At 36.1% G+C, this 18,527-nt stretch overlaps 1 protein-coding gene across 1 annotated transcript in view; it reads right to left on the reverse strand.

Moving 5' to 3' along the window:
• Positions 1–1,915: 1,915 nt before the first annotated feature.
• LOC121388153 (calcium-binding protein P-like) overlaps positions 1,916–18,527 on the reverse strand; it is a 31,575-nt gene continuing 14,963 nt past the window's right edge. Inside the window, exons 5-10 of the mRNA XM_041519389.1 lie at positions 17,713–17,740; positions 16,221–16,389; positions 12,348–12,581; positions 10,050–10,202; positions 6,741–6,932; positions 1,916–5,445 (exon numbers count right to left, since the gene is read on the reverse strand). Coding sequence (XP_041375323.1) covers positions 6,778–6,932; positions 10,050–10,202; positions 12,348–12,581; positions 16,221–16,389; positions 17,713–17,740 — 739 coding nt within the window. The 3' untranslated portion in view covers positions 1,916–5,445; positions 6,741–6,777. The remainder of the gene's footprint in view (positions 5,446–6,740; positions 6,933–10,049; positions 10,203–12,347; positions 12,582–16,220; positions 16,390–17,712; positions 17,741–18,527) is intronic.

Consider the following 18,527-nt stretch of genomic DNA (forward strand, 5'->3'; position numbering starts at 1 on the left):
CCTCTATCCAATTACGGTTCAGGCACATCTCTCCCACACCCAATCTCTGGCATGGCCAGTGGTCGAGTGTGGGACAGAAAAAACTAAAACACAACTATCCACTATACAGATCAAAATTCATATCCTGAACTAAGACATGACACAGAATATGCTTGTAGCACCCAATATACAACATCAAAATCTACAAACTCAACTAAAAGTAAAATAAAATAAGTAAAACATGTACAAACTGGAAAAACACTAAAGCAAAACCTCTACCCTATATTTAGTATGGATGAAAGCTTACATACACAACTAAGTAGATTAATATTATGAAGACTGTACATAAATTAAATAATTCACATACATGTTATGGTGCAAACAACAAAAAAGAGACTGTGATATTGTACTGACTGTCATTTTAACGTATTTACATGTTCGGTACCCATGTCCAACTATCAATGAACAGGGAGTGAAATATGAAATATTTATAAATAAGGGGCCATCCATAAGGTATGAAAACCCAGAGGGGGATTTGCACATTATGTACAATGAGTATATAGGGGAGGGTTCGCTGACAGGGTAAATATACCAAAAGATATACATGGGAGGAGGTAAAAAATCCCAGATTTTGCAAAGGTACTTTATGGATGGCCCTTAATGTTAAAAATAAACTACTTGTAATGGTTAAAGATAACAAAGGAGACAACTTAATCAGACTAACAGATTTTGTACACCGTACTAAAAATTATAGAAACAGTTTAAAATGCCTGCATTAATTATGATTGTGCAGATATTAAATATCAACATATAACAAGATACTCTTGGCAAACCAAGTTCCAAAACATATATAGCTCCTGTTTTCCAATTCTGCAGACCGATCAAAAATGTGCCAAATTCCTTCATTCAAATTGTGCACCTCTTTCCCTTTGGCATTAATCCTACAGGACAATCCAAATTCCATAGCACCACCCCCCCCCCCCCCCCCCCCTCCTGTTACCGACCCCGGTCGAGCTGCTAGTGCTCTCTTGCACCTGCCAGTGCTGACGGTCCCCTCTCCCTCCCCAACAGAGGTCCTGCACAGAGGAACCGGCACCTGTGACCATAACGGGTGTGCGCTAAAACAGCTTGCTCTGAATGAGCATTTTAAACCCTATGAATTGACTATAACAAAATAGATATTAAGTATGACCATTATGTAATACAGTCAATATTAACTATCAATCATTAACAGTCTGGAAACACCTGGGCCTGTATTTTCGAACCTATCATAGCACTACGAAATCGTAAAAACCATTGTACGGTGTGACGTCACTACTGCACACGCCATAGTGACGTCATAGCTTACGATGATTTTACGATTTTGTAGGCTAAGATTGCTTCGAAAATATGGGCCCTGTGCTATAAAGTTTTTGTTTTGTTTAACAACACCACTAGAGCACATTGATTAATTAATCATCAGCTGTTGGATGTCAAACATTTGGTAACTCTGACACGTAGTCATCAAAGGAAACCCGCTACCTTTTTTCTAATGCAGCAAGGGTTCTTTTATATGCACTTTACCACAGACAGGAAAAGCACATACCACAACCTTTGACACCTGTGGTATGTGTTATCCTGTCTGCTTAAGTTACAAATGTACCAGTAATATGTACAGTAATTTGGTAGCAGTACTGTGCCCTCTCGGTACTTATTGTAGGTAGGATCAGATTAAAAGGACATTCCTGAGTTTGCTGCATTGTAAGATGTTTCAGATCTATATTTCTACGATTAAACTTACACATTAAATATGTTTTCTTATTTAGAATATCAATGTCTGTATATTCAATGTGTTTCTGGTCGTCTTAATATTTGTAAAAAACCCAAACTGTATTTTGTCTTCAAATAATTTCGTACGTACGAAAAAAACCCCACGTTTAATATACAGCCACTAATATTTTATGCAGAAAAATATATTTGATATGTAATTACAGTCGTTTAAAAGTCTCTGTTAGTCGATAACATCTTAAAAATTGCAGCGAACTTGGGAATGTCCCTTTAACATATCCAGGACAGCATGCTGGACCTGTATATTAATACTTAGCAAAATAAATCTGGGCTAGCTCTGGCACTTGCCAAGTTAGCTAATTGCGAATTTTAAACACAGTTGGCGAATTTTATTTTAATTTGGTGAATAAATTTCTTGTAGTAATTGTTATTTTATTAGAAAATACCTAGGTTTTTTGCCATTTTTAAAGTTTAAATAGATGATTTGGCAAAGTTTTCTGATCACCCAGAGCTAGCCCTATAAATTATATTGATCAGTGTTTTTTTTAATCCATTTCTTTTCCATTCATATACACGAAAAACTAAGATTACACATAATTGTATTTATAATGAAGTAAAATGTGCATTAAGAATATACAAGGAATTAAACTACACAAGTGTGGAAAGATTTACACACAAATATCTATGGAGAAGAAAACAAATGTTTGCATACATATCTATTCCACATGACTGGTTTAACCCTGAAACGTTAGAAGTACTGTGAGAATATTTAAAAATCATTTTACAATGCATTGATTTCGGGAAGCCATATACTTTTGATTTGAACAGCTCCATTTAGTATTGGGACGTAATGTGGATCAGGTACCTGTATGTGCTTCACAAATGAAAAAGGACTAACCTTCAAATATATTAGTATCAAACAACGCAGTTATTTCAATTTGATTTGCAGTACTGAACACAAAGTTAAGTATAATGAAAACTAGACATGCAAATCTCAAATATGTTACATACTAGTCTAGTGAAAAAAAAACCAAAACTAAGTTTACTAAAAAAACCCAGGTCTTGTGTGTTCCAAAACTACTAAAATTAGTCTACCATTCACCATGGTTTAAAGGGGCATACCCTAGTTTCAGCCCATGAAAATTAACACTACATTTAGTTAATCTACAAACCTGAAACACATTTGGATAAAGTTACAATTGAGTGAAACACGAGTCTGTGACTTTGAAATGGTGAAATACACTCTACAAACGGACTAAAACGTGACTCCATAACCGTTTCTTCTCAGACGCACGTCCGTTTTTTAAAGTATAAGAAATGCATTTTGTGATATTAAAACCACCAGGATGACCAAAAACATTTCGAATGTATGGAAATTAATAATCTAAACTATAAAATCTAAATAAAGTTTGATTTCAGTTATCAAAAACGGCTCTAATAGTAAAAAATATACCTTAGTGTTTAAAAACTAGGGTATGTCCCTTTAAAGTTGATCATTAATATATTCTTAATTACTGGCTGTGTTTTTAAATCATGGACATCTAAATAAAACCATACTTTGTTTCATGTAGTACCAGTAACAATAATAATATAAAAAAATCTTCGTAAATTTTATATACAGATCAATTCTTCCACCTTTGTTTGAAATAAACAGATATTTAGTCACACACTTAATTCATTCTTTCACACACTTAATTCATTCTTCTTGTGATAAACAGCATGCTGGTGGTGGGGGTATTTTTATCAGTTTTAAGTGTATGTTTTTTGTGATATTGGTATGGTCAATGTAAAACAATTTATTATATGCTATCACTTGAGTAACACCTAAAAATTATTCTGAACAATACTCGTTTCCATATAGTATAGTTTAAAAAAAACCTAAATCCCCAACTATCAAAATCAAAATTATTTTTGAAGGATCCTCTAAAATTAAAATGACAGATTTTCTTTAGCCCGTCTGAGAACCGATTCTCAAAAATTTAATAAACACTTTTGTGGTTGACATCATCAGTTTGGGCATGCTGGTTTTCACTCTTGTAGATGGGTTGAGAATCGACATTACATTTTGACATTATGTTCAACACATATCAGTTAAGATTTTATTAGAACCAGGCTTACTTGTCTACTAACTGTCAATGACATTATGTTCAACACATAGCAGTTAAGATTTTATTAGAACCAGGCTTACTTGTCTACTAACTGTCAATGACATTATGTTCAACACATAGCAGTTAAGATTTTATTAGAACCAGGCTTACTTGTCTACTAACTGTCAATGACATTATGTTCAACACATATCAGTTAAGATTTTATTAGAACCAGGCTTACTTGTCTACTAACTGTCAATGACATTATGTTCAACACATATCAGTTTAGATTTTATTAGAACCAGGCTTACTTGTCTACTAACTGTCAATGACATTATGTTCAACACATAGCAGTTAAGATTTTATTAGAACCAGGCTTACTTGTCTACTAACTGTCAATGACATTATGTTCAACACATAGCAGTTAAGATTTTATTAGAACCAGGCTTACTTGTCTACTAACTGTCAATGACATTATGTTCAACACATTGGAGAAAACTTGGAGCGAAGAGAAAAAGAAGGAAGTTACAGTCATGTGACCAGAACTAGAGAGCAGTATGCAGTAGAAGAATTTAGGCCATCCCATTGGCTGTTGGGATGTTCGGACCAGACCACTTGCGTGGGGGGGAGGTGCACTTGTTTGAGGACAGGTAATGTCTATAGAAAATCAGTTTAGATTTGATTAGAACCAGGCTTTCTTATCTACTAATTGTCAATGACATTATGTTCAACACATATCAGTTAAGATGTTATTAGAACCAGGCTTTCTTATCTACTAATTCTCAACCATCATTTCCTGATCAGTTGCCGGATGGGAAAAAAAACCCTGATGTATTTACTAAACAACTAGTATCACATGACCATTGCATTCACTGATGTTTTATGATATCCAAAGTCAACTATCTATACCAAGCTATTGCAGAAGATTCTGTCCAGGTTCTACAGTCAGTGTATATCACAATGTGTTTAGACAACACACCATCATGTGTCGGGTCGTTACTTGTTATAGCAGCTTACAATAATCCGGTTTAGTAAATAGTTCCTCATTAAATTAAAAAAATATATTCCCATATGACTTTTGAAACCTTTGTTTGATGATTACACGTTGGTTGACTTCTGTAGTATTTAAATAACCCACTGGTTTGAAGTTACTTGTAATATTAAGTACTAACTGATAACAAATGAACAAGTGGTATACTGTCCGATGCACTACAGCAACATGAGCCAGTGGGTGCTCTGGCATGATGGTTGCTAAATGAATATTTTTGTGGTTAACCAGTGTTGGATTTTTTGCACGGTAATTGTTTAAGGGTGAGCCCCACCTAAAACTAGTAGTCACACGATCCTCTTTATGTTGTATTTTTCACCGAATATATTCTTACAGACATTTTATACTGGACTGCATAGAGTAATGAATGGTGGTGTGTAACCTTTATGTCCAGACACGAGATGGTCGTGTTGAACTGCATCACAAATCACAATGTATAATGTACAATGTACATAGTTTGAGGTGTTATTCTCAAACAGCAATAGTCACCGGAGAAGAGATGCACAACAAACTACGAGGCTAAACACATTCTCAGAGCAGAATTCTTCTTTGTAGAAATAGATTCTGAAAAGTTAAAGAATTGGTTTTTTATATATCTAAAAAAATTGTTTACTGGTACATGTAGAAAACAATTCTGTATTAAGCAAAAAACAAATTGTCGTTCACTGGCTTTTAAAGCATGGATTGGACAGCAAAGGGGAGTATATATAATTATATCTCTTACTGGTGATAATAAAAGTTGTTAAATGTTCTTCTACAGTACATATTTCTTAAGGTCATAATAAAAGTTGTTAAATGTTCTTCTATGTATTTCTTACTGGTCATAATAAAAGTTGTTAAATGTTCCTCTATGTAGTTCTTACTGGTCATAATAAAAGTTGTTAAAATGTTCCTCCATCTAGTTCTTACTGGTTGTAATAAAAGTTGTTAAATGTTCCTCTATCTAGTTCTTACTGGTCATAATAAAAGTTGTTAAATGTTCCTCTATCTAGTTCTTACTGGTCATAATAAAAGTTGTTAAAATGTTCCTCCATCTAGTTCTTACTGGTTATAATAAAAGTTGTTAAATGTTCCTCTATCTAGTTCTTACTGGTCATAATAAAAGTTGTTAAAATGTTCCTCTATCTAGTTCTTATGGGTCATGTTAAATGTTCCTCTATCTAGTTCTTACGGGTCATGTTAAATGTTCCTCTATCTAGTTCTTACTGGTCGTAATAAAAGTTGTTAAATGTTCCTCTACATTGTTCTTACTGGTCGTAATAAAAGTTGTCAAATGTTCCTCTATATTGTTCTTAATGGTCATAATAAAAGTTGTTAAATGTTCCTCTATGTAGTTCTTACTGGTCGTAATAAAAGTTGTTAAATGTTCCTCTATCTAGTTCTTACAGGTCATAATAAAAGTTGGTAAATGTTCCTCTACATTGTTCTTACAGGTCATAATAAAAGTTGTTAAATGTTCCTCTATCTAGTTCTTACTGGTCATAATAAAAGTTGTTAAATGTTCCTCTATCTAGTTCTTACTGGTCGTAATAAAAGTTGTTAAATGTTCCTCTACATTGTTCTTACAGGTCATAATAAAAGTTGTTAAATGTTCCTCTATCTAGTTCTTACAGGTCATAATAAAAGTTGTTAAATGTTCCTCTATCTAGTTCTTACTGGTCGTAATAAAAGTTGTTAAATGTTCCTCTATGTAGTTCTTACTGGTCGTAATAAAAGTTGTTAAATGTTCCTCTATCTAGTTCTTACTGGTTGTAATAAAAGTTGTTAAATGTTCCTCTATATTGTTTCACAATCCTATCAGACAGGGGAACCTGGTGAAATATGATAATAAAAGTTGTGTTTCTCTACGTATTTCTTACCAGTCATGATATAAGTTGTAGACTCCACACCACAGGACTAGCTGCTCCAGCTGCCGAAACTTCCACCACTGAAACTGCTGAACGAACTCCAGGATCCCCACCTCCCACATCCCCACCCACCACCCATCATACCCAGCCCCCCTCCCATCATACGTGTGGCTCCGTAACCGAGGGCAGCACCGCCTATCAAAGCTGAAAGAAAGAAATGTTTTATTTAACGACGCACTCAACACATTTTATTTATGGTTATATGGTGTCAGACATATGGTTAAGGACCATACAGATATTAAGAGAAAAAACCCGCTGTCGCCACTTCATAGGCTATGCTTTTCGATTAGCAGCAAGGGATCTTTTATATGCACCATCCCACAGCCTTTGTTACACCAGTCATGGTGCAATGGCTGGAACGAGAAATAGCCGAATGGGGCCACCGACGGGAAGAGTTCATACGGTTGGCAAAATAATTTAATGTGAATCGAGCACCGGATGGGAACACTAATAAAAGAGGGCTCAGGGGGCATTTTCCCCACATTTATTTTTGAAACATTTAGTTACCTTTAGATGCATTCTGGAGTACATAATATATGGGGGTCATGTATATTTATTATAGAAGTCTTAAAGAACGATATATTTTTTCTTTATTATTTACATAATGTGACATTTTTTTTATGAATTTGCAAAATGATGTATGGAATAACTAGATTGTAGAATTATTTATTAACTGACCACAAGTTACATATATTAAAAGATATCATTGAATTTTCTTTTTTAAATACAACTAAACACAAGTCAATAATATATAAGAGTGAATTAGTTTATTTAAAAAAAAAAACTTTTGTTAGTATTGAAAGTAAAACAATCTGCAAAAATGTATAAAAACAAATAATAATTTTAAAAAACCACAAAATATATAAAAATCTGCAAAGTAGTTTGCATACATTGATGTTCTGGAACTACAATCTGAATTCGTCCCAATAAAAACTGATGGAAATTAGCAATGTGGAATTGTTTTAATATGACAGAAATTGGGTGCCATTTTATATTCTTGAAGTTAACACGTTTACTTTTTTAATCTTTGTTTTTGGGACAAAACATACTGCTGCAGTCTTCCCTGTGTTACACTGACCTGCTGCTGTCTTCCCTGTGTTAGAATACAAGTTAAACTGACCTGCTGCTGTCTTCCCTGTGTTAGAATACAAGTTACACTGACCTACAGCTGTCTTCCCTGTGTTAGAATACAAGTTAAAATGACCTGCTGCTGTCTTCCTCATGTTAGAATACAAGTTAAACTGACCTGCTGCTGTCTTCCCCGTGTTAGAATACAAGTTAAACTGACCTGCTGCTGTCTTCCCCGTGTTAGAATACAAGTTACACTGACCTGCAGCTGTCTTCCCCGTGTTATAATACAAGTTAAACTGACCTGCTGCTGTCTTCCCTGTGTTAGAATACAAGTTACACTGACCTGCAGCTGTCTTCCCCGTGTTAGAATACAAGTTACACTGACCTGCAGCTGTCTTCCCCGTGTTAGAATACAAGTTACACTGACCTGCAGCTGTCTTCCCCGTGTTAGAATACAAGTTACACTGACCTGCTGCTGTCTTCCCCGTGTTAGAATACAAGTTACACTGACCTGCAGCTGTCTTCCCCGTGTTAGAATACAAGTTAAACTGACCTGCAGCGGTCTTCCCCGTGTTAGAATACAGTTACATTGACCTGCAGCTGTCTTCCCCGTGTTAGAATACAAGTTACACTGACCTGCTGCTGTCTTCCCCGTGTTAGAATACAAGTTAAACTGACCTGCTGCTGTCTTCCCCGTGTTAGAATACAAGTTACACTGACCTGCAGCTGTCTTCCCCGTGTTAGAATACAAGTTACACTGACCTGCTGCTGTCTTCCCCGTGTTAGAATACAAGTTACACTGACCTGCTGCTGTCTTCCCTGTGTTAGAATACAAGTTAAAATGACCTGCTGCTGTCTTCCTCATGTTAGAATACAAGTTAAAATGACCTGCTGCTGTCTTCCTCATGTTAGAATACAAGTTACACTGACCTGCAGCTGTCTTCCCCGTGTTAGAATACAAGTTACACTGACCTGCTGCTGTCTTCCCCGTGTTAGAATACAAGTTACACTGACCTGCTGCTGTCTTCCCCGTGTTAGAATACAAGTTACACTGACCTGCTGCTGTCTTCCCCGTGTTAGAATACAAGTTACACTGACCTGCAGCTGTCTTCCCCGTGTTAGAATACAAGTTACACTGACCTGCAGCTGTCTTCCCCGTGTTAGAATACAAGTTACACTGACCTGCTGCTGTCTTCCCCGTGTTAGAATACAAGTTACACTGACCTGCAGCTGTCTTCCCCGTGTTAGAATACAAGTTACACTGACCTGCAGCGGTCTTCCCCGTGTTAGAATACAAGTTACACTGACCTGCAGCTGTCTTCCCCGTGTTAGAATACAAGTTACACTGACCTGCAGCTGTCTTCCCCGTGTTAGAATACAAGTTACACTGACCTGCTGCTGTCTTCCCCGTGTTAGAATACAAGTTACACTGACCTGCTGCTGTCTTCCCCGTGTTAGAATACAAGTTACACTGACCTGCAGCTGTCTTCCCCGTGTTAGAATACAAGTTACACTGACCTGCAGCTGTCTTCCCCGTGTTAGAATACAAGTTACACTGACCTGCAGCTGTCTTCCCCGTGTTAGAATACAAATTACACTGACCTGCAGCTGTCTTCCCCGTGTTAGAATACAAGTTACACTGACCTGCTGCTGTCTTCCCCGTGTTAGAATACAAGTTACACTGACCTGCAGCTGTCTTCCCCGTGTTAGAATACAAGTTACACTGACCTGCTGCTGTCTTCCCCGTGTTAGAATACAAGTTACACTGACCTGCAGCTGTCTTCCCCGTGTTAGAATACAAGTTACACTGACCTGCAGCTGTCTTCCCCGTGTTAGAATACAAGTTACACTGACCTGCTGCTGTCTTCCCCGTGTTAGAATACAAGTTACACTGACCTGCAGCTGTCTTCCCCGTGTTAGAATACAAGTTACACTGACCTGCTGCTGTCTTCCCCGTGTTAGAATACAAGTTACACTGACCTGCTGCTGTCTTCCCCGTGTTAGAATACAAGTTACACTGACCTGCTGCTGTCTTCCCCGTGTTAGAATACAAGTTACACTGACCTGCTGCTGTCTTCCCCGTGTTAGAATACAAGTTACACTGACCTGCAGCTGTCTTCCCCGTGTTAGAATACAAGTTACACTGACCTGCTGCTGTCTTCCCTTTGTTAGAATACAAGTTACACTGACCTGCAGCTGTCTTCCCTGTGTTAGAACTGAGAATTCCTCCCTTCTTCTTCTGGTCGACGTACACCACGTTTGGTTGCTGCTGTGCATACTGTGGGGGAGCATATCCTGGTGCTGCATACTGACCCTGGGGGTATTGCTGGTACTGGGTGTAGCCTGGCAGAAACAAAACATCATCATTAGCACAATTTAATAAATATAGTGAATTATGCTGCAGCGAAAATTGGTATACTGGAATATATTATCAACTCGAGATGAACCAGGCAACATTTAGTTTTTAAAATTTTGATTAGCTACATTTGCCATCAGTTTATTTGCAACTGGTATTTAAAGTTACGGGATTGTTAATTTACCTGGCCAAAGTCAGCTACAAGTTAGATATCTAGTCAGTTACTCTCTACCTAATCTAACTTTATTTACTGATCCATGTCATTTCCCTGATCTAAGTTGGTTCCCAGATACAGTTCCCTGATCTAGGTCAATTCTGTGATGTAGGTCCGTTCTGTGATCCAAGTGATTTCCATGATCTAGGTTAATTCCATGATGTGGATCAGTTCCATGACCTCGGTCAGTTCCATGATGTACAATATTTTCTGGTCTATTACATGCAATGGTGTATAAACAGCATGCCTTGTTTTTAGACCAAGAGGCATTAAAGAAATCAAGAAACTGTGTTGATGTCATTGTTAAAGTCCGGCTTTTGCAACTGACATCATAATTGTGTCACGTGACATTGTTTAGGCTGCCACACTAGCATTTCATCTGCAGTACCGAACATGCAAATGGGGTGTGTTTGCAACAAACTATAACTGCAACATTACTTTGTATATTATGAGTCGACTTACTTCAGTTTAAAGCATCAGACAGACTCATCTGATGCACTACTAACAATAAATGTTATAGAAATCAAACTAAGGAACTTCGCGGTCGAGTCTGTTTTTGACACTATAAGTATAACAATACACAAGTGTTGTATCATTTCTGGCCTGACTAAACAATAAAGAGTCATTCCATCGTAATACTCCAGTCCCTGCTTAATTAATAAACAGTCATTTGGTACGCTATATTATTATTATGAGAATGGAAAAAGAAAGAAAGATGCGGTCCATAAATAAAGTGCACCGTTTTATAAACCACGCCTTGCAATTCATAGTAAAACAGTAGCGGTTTATAGGCTGAAATATATGGCAGGTCAGTTTCGTGATGTACGTCCTCTCTGTGATCCAAGTCATTTCCATGATCTACGTCAGTTCTGTGATCCAAGTCATTTCCGTGAACTAGGTCAGTTCTATGATGTAGGCCTGTTCCGTGATCTAAGTCATTTCCGTGATCTAAGTCATTTCCGTGATCTAGGTCAGTTCCGTGATCCAAGTCATTTCTGTGACCTAAGTCATTTCCATGATCTAGGTCAGTTCTATGATGTAGGTCAGTTTCGTGATGTAGGTCTGTTCCGTGTTCTATGTCATTTCCGTGATCTAGGTCAGTTCTGTGATCTAAGTCATTTCCATGATGTAGGTCAGTTTCACGATGTAGGTCATTTCCATGATCTAGGTCAGTTCTGTGATCTAAGTAATTTCCGTGATCTAGGTCAGTTCTGTGATCAAAGTAATTTCTGTGATCTAGGTCAGGACCCATATTCACAAAACATTGTAAGTCTAGTTTTATACGTAAACATAAATCTACGACTGAAGAGCTATTCACAAAACAATGCAAACGTAAGTTATATGTAAAGTTTGATGTAAATATAAGAGTGCCTCTGGTTACAACTAACGCTGCACACAAGTTGTGTACATATAATAAATCAAGCATGATTGCCGTTATTTACTATTATTTGCGGAAAATGGTAGCATTTCCAATAACTGAAACAGTTCGCGATGGCGAAAGCCCACAGATTAAAAAAATCTTTGTGATCAAACGGATGTTTTCGACTCGGCCACATTTCTCCTGAGTTATCCTTTCCTTTTTAAGAACGTCCTAAAGTTTGTACCAAAACGCAGATCCTCACCAATGCATGGTTCGCTGTGGTATTGTTAGCAGACGACAAACGAAATTGCATTTTGTGCATTTGTTATTTACCCCGTAGCCATCGTTTCTAATTTTTGTTTTATTAATTTCTCCGGTGAGAGTTACAATCGTAGATTTACGTCCAACTAAGTTACGTTTACGACCATCTTTGAGAACAAGGTGCTTCTTGCACGTAAATGTAAATCTACGGCAGACGTAAGTGCTAGTTGTAGACGTAACTTTACACCTTGTCGTGAATATGGGTCCAGTTCTCTGATCTACATGCAGGTTAGTTACCTGGTTGAGCATATCCCTGTGGTGGCGGTGCATACTGTTGCCGTGGATATACTGGTCCTGGTTGCTGTTGATAATACTGCTGTTGTGGATAGGCCTGCTGATTGTACTGTGGTGGGGGTGGGTACTGGGCATAAGCCTGGGGGTAAGGCTGCTGCGGAGGGGCATAGCCTGGCTGAGCTGGATATGCAGGGGGAGCTGCATAGTTTGGTTGAGATGAAACAGGAGGCAGAGTGGCTGAAAAACACAACACAATGCTGATCAAACATCATCTAAATACTCTTTTCTAAACACAACACAATGTCAGTCGAACATCATCTAAATACTCTTTTCTAAACACAACACAATGTCAGTTAAACATCATCTAAATACTCTTTTCTAAACACAACACAATGCTAGTCAAACATCATCTAAATACTCTTTTCTAAACACAACACAATGTCAGTTAAACATCATCTAAATACTCTTTTCTAAACACAACACAATGCTAGTCAAACATCATCTAAATACTCTTTTCTAAACACAACACAATGCCGGTCAAACATCATCTAAATACTCTTTTCTAAACACAACACAATGTTAGACAAACATCATCTGAATACTCTTTTCTAAACATGACACAGTGTCAGTCAAACATCATCTAAATACTCTTTTCTAAACATAACACAATGTCAGTCAAACATCATCTAAATACTTTTTTCTAAACATAACACAATACTAGTCAAACATCATCTAAATACTCTTTTCTAAACACAACACAATGTTAGTCAAAAATCATCTAAATACTCTTTTCTAAACATGACAGTGTCGGTCAAACATCATCTAAATAGTCTTTTCTAAATACAACACAATGCTAGTCAAACATCATCTAAATACTCTTTTCTAAACACAACACAGTGTCAGTCAAACATCATCTAAATACTCTCTTCTAAACACGACACAATGTCAGTTAAACATCATCTAAATATTCTTTTCTAAACACAACACAGTGTCAGTCAAACATCATCTAAATACTCTTTTCTAAACACAACACAATGTTAGACAAACATCATCTAAATAGTATTTTCTAAACACAACACAATGCTAGTCAAACATCATCTAAATACTCTTTTCTAAACACAACACAATGTTAGTCAAACATCATCTAAATACTCTTTTCTAAACACAACACAGTGTCAGTCAAACATCATCTAAATACTCTTTTCTAAACACAGCACAATGTTAGACAAACATCATCTGAATACTCTTTTCTAAACATGACAGTGTCGGTCAAACATCATCTAAATACTCTTTTCTAAACATAACACAATGTCAGTCAAACATCATCTAAATACTTTTTTCTAAACATAACACAATACTAGTCAAACATCATCTAAATACTCTTTTCTAAACACAACACAATGTTAGACAAACATCATCTAAATAGTATTTTCTAAACACAACACAATGTTAGTCAAACATCATCTAAATACTCTTTTCTAAACACAACACAGTGTCAGTCAAACATCATCTAAATACTCTTTTCTAAACACAACACAATGTTAGACAAACATCATCTGAATACTCTTTTCTAAACATGACAGTGTCGGTCAAACATCATCTAAATACTCTTTTCTAAACATAACACAATGTCAGTCAAACATCATCTAAATACTTTTTTCTAAACATAACACAATACTAGTCAAACATCATCTAAATACTCTTTTCTAAACACAACACAATGTTAGTCAAACATCATCTAAATAGTCTTTTCTAAACATAACACAATGCTAGTCAAACATCATCTAAATACTCTTTTCTAAACATAACACAATGTCAGTCAAACATCATCTAAATACTTTTTTGTAAACATAACACAATACTAGTCAAACATCATCTAAATAGTCTTTTCTAAACATAACACAATGCTAGTCAAACATCATCTAAATACTCTTTTCTAAACACAACACAATGTTAGTCAAACATCATCTAAATAGTCTTTTCTAAACATAACACAATGCTAGTCAAACATCATCTAAATACTCCTTTCTAAACACAACACGATGTTAGTCAAACATCATCTAAATACTCTTTTCTAAACACGACACAATGTTAGTCAAACATCATCTAAATAGTCTTTTCTAAAGACAACACAATGTTAGTCAAACATCATCTAAATAGTCTTTTCTAAACACAACACAATGTTAGTCAAACATCATCTAAATACTTTTTTTCTAAACAACACGATGTTAGTCAAACATCATCTAAATACTCTTTTTTAAATACAAGAATTCCATTGAATTAAATGTCTCCTCTGCCATAAACTAATTTGGTGTCACTGATACTTGCATCGATTTATGTTCATCTCAATGCATGTTAAACAACAAAACAAAAACAAACAAAAAACCCCACAAGACTTCCGTGAAATTTTATATCTCACCTACCATAAACATTTTCAGAAAAAAAGAAAGAAATGTTTTATTTAACGACGCACTCAACACATTGTATTTACGGTTATATGGTGTCAGACATATGGTTAAGGACCACAAAGATTTTGAGAGGAAACCCGCTGTCGCCACTACATGGGCTACTCTTTCCGATTAGCAGCAAGGGATCTTTTATTTGCGCTTCCCACAGGCAGGATAGCACAAACCATGGCCTTTGTTGAACCAGTTATGGATCACTGGTCGGTGTAAGTGGTTTACACCTACTCATTGAGCCTTGCGGTGCGCTCACTCAGGGTTTGGAGTCGGTATTAAAAATCCCATGCCTTGACTGGGATCCGAACCCAGTACCTACCAGCCTGTAGACCGATGGCCTAACCACGACGCCACCGAGGCCGGTAAACATTTTCAGTGCACTGTCATTAACATACAGCTACATGAACAACTATAAACCATGTTTCATGGAACTGTGAGAAACTGATCTAAATACGAAATAAAAGTGTTAAACTTTTAACACAAAACGTTGTCACCGAAGCTAGCTTCAGTCACAAAGTTGTTAGCAGGACATTGTAATAAGAAGTCAAAGTCGCTTTAATATTTCTGGACCTCGTCTGATTTCAAAAACAAAATGACACAGACATCAAGATACTGACTTGTTAACTGTTATAGCTCACATAGTCAGTTATTTAATTTTGGTATGCAGCTGGTTAGTCAAGCATTATATTTTATAGAAGACTAACAGTTTTTTAAAGGGACATTCAAAAGTTTGCTGCATTGTAAGATGTTTCTGACTAATAAAATAGTTCTACAATTAAAATTACATATTAAATATATTTTCTTGTTTAGAATATCAGTGTCTGTATATTTAATGTGTTTCTGGTCATCTTAATATTTATAAGAAGCCCAAACTGGATTTGGTCTTCAAATAATTTTGTATGTATGGAATTTTTTTTTTTTTAGAAAATAAAATGAAATTTAACCAAGTACAAATATCCGAACAATTGGAAACATGTTTAATATACAGCCTCTAATATTTTATGCAGAAAAATATACTTGATATGTAATTACAATGGTTAAAAAGTCTCCTTTAGTCGATAACATCTTAAAAATTGCAGCAAACTCAGGAATGTCCCTTTAATATGATCTGGTTGTTTACTGTTTCTGGAATATTGCGCATGCACAGTTCGAACTTGTCTATTCATTAAGATTTTGACTCAGGAGAGGGGGGTTGTACTCCTCCGTCAAATGTTTTATTCTGTGCTATGCTATCTGTAAAATAGCCATAAGTTTGTTTTTCATTTTTTTTTGCAAGAAGTTCATGTGGGTGCAGTGGGTTTCGTCCAGCCCCTAATCTCTATTCTGGATACAGCTAGTTGTGCGTCTAGGATAGCATGCTTCAACCTTTGTTGTCTGAAAATACACATCTATTTTCTAAACAACTCAGAAAAAGTACCTTCAAATCCAGTAAAGCCTATTCCTCCAGGCACAGGTTGAGGGGGACCACCCGGGTATGGGGGCAGACTTGACACATTTGTCGATTTCTCAACTTGAATAGGTTGACTGACGGGCACAGATGTTGGAGGTTGGGCTTGAGGTTGAGTTTGAACTTTAGGTGGTGGCAGCTGTGAATTTATAAAACAATCATGTAAATGTAATAAATTGACAATAGGAAGTTAAAAATATGAAAGCTGCAAATAAGACAACAGTGTAAAATATTTAGATTTAGAATAGAAAGTTGAAAACAAAACAACCTTAAAGATAGAGTAAACTCAAACAAGAGATTTATGTGTTGGAAAGATGTATACCCGGACCACCAGCACATACTAACACTTTAACAAATGAAAAACGCGTAATTGTCTAGTTAATAAAAAAACAGTATTATTCCTGCTAACTGGGGGCAGCCATTTTGTTTCGTTTTTGTGACGTCCGGTGGTATAGCTTGGGGCAAAGTAACGTCAGCTCTGTCCATCTGCTCTATGCACAGTGTAAACAAACGCTCTAATTTACGACAAGGCGCTTCGCTTTCATCAACCTGACTTGTAAAACAACATAAATGACTTGATAGTATAATAAACTATTTAACTAAATATATTTCAATTTGCATCAATAGAACGAAATGGAGTTGTAGTATTTTTCTTTTTTTTAAAATCCAAAGAAAAAAATGCATATTATTAAGCCTATTGGTATGTTACGCTTGAGCAAAAACGACCACTCACGATACCCAAGTGATAATTTTCTTTTCTTTGGGACTACGTAATTGGTCAGTTTTGTGATTTTAAAGGGGAAAGTCTACTTAATCAAGGGTTTTACAGAATTACTTACAGTAATAAAGCAGACGGCTGATCGATTACGATTAGAGGGGTGTCCGTATGGTTAACACACAATACCCTGTGATCTTAATAAAAGAGGCACGTCTTTTTAGTGTGTCTAGACACAGTGTCTGGGGACCGTCTAAATATACACCTGCCAATCAGGAACCACAGGTACAGGCCACAGAAAGAAAATACCAATTAACTAAGAAAACACTCCGATTATTATTTCAGTACGTGAGTTAATTTATGTACAAACCATAATACAGTTATTTCAACACTTTGACAATGGTGGTTTATTTTGTATTAAACATAAATATATAATTGTTGCTGGTTTACTGGGATGACTATTATTACAGAATATTGCGATGCATCCGCAAAAATCAGGTGTGTTTTCTTTCTTCAGTTCGAAGACTAATATTGGCCTCGGTCAATGTTATTCTTTTGGCCCCATAGAATATCATGGTCACAGTGCCATAATTGTTTGATATTTACATTGCCCAACTGATAAGATTAATATCGTAGTAATGTTTGTATCGTGACCCATATATTGGGATGCGTATCGTATCCCATCCCACAGCATTACATCTCTAACTACTGCATTTTATAGAAATGTTTCGGACTAGTAAAACTCACTGTACTGCAGATGGCGCTCATCCAGGCACTGAAACAAACAAAAAAGATGTATTTAGAGGACAAAAAAACTACGTTTGACCTACTTTACTGGGTGTCAAAATAAACTGCAGGATAAGCTGTCATATTTAAGCTGTTTTACTGCATAGTAGGCTACATAATTATTAGACCTGTTTTACTTAGAAGATAACCATATGGAGTTTTTAGCGTGGAGGGTGTTATTGTCTATTTGATCCCACAAATGACTTTTACACCAAATGGGTCAGTCTGAGGTTAAAAATGAAACATTTGCAGGCATCAAATAGACAATAACACCCACAAATGTAAATACTCCATATGGTTATGACCATTGTAAACTGATTTGTTTTTTTATGGAACTAACTGTATATTTGCTATTTCTTGAAAAAAAGACCTGACTACAATCTAACTGTAGACCCTTGAACCGTCAACTTGGCCTGTTCCAATTGCTAATGACGTCACTTTCTAATGACGTCATTAGCTTTCCAGGTGTTATTTTCATTTAATTCTGGAAAAAGAATGTAATTAACCAATCACAATACAGAACACTCGCCATCAGTTTACAATGTGCAGTAGCTAATTCCTCTATTAGCTCAGTTGGTAGAATGAACGAAAGAACGAATGAATGAATGAACGAATGAATGAATGAATGAACGGATGAATGAATGAAAGAACAAATAAACAAATGAATGAAAAATACATCAGCTATCATAATAACTGCAGTGTGGGAAATAATATTTAACCTGTTTTACCGAGAAAAAATAAATTGCAGAGTGAGATACATGTATATTTAACCAGGC

The sequence above is a fragment of the Gigantopelta aegis genome, chromosome 14 (genome assembly GCF_016097555.1).
Source record: "Gigantopelta aegis isolate Gae_Host chromosome 14, Gae_host_genome, whole genome shotgun sequence".
In the NCBI taxonomy this organism is placed as follows: domain Eukaryota; kingdom Metazoa; phylum Mollusca; class Gastropoda; order Neomphalida; family Peltospiridae; genus Gigantopelta; species Gigantopelta aegis.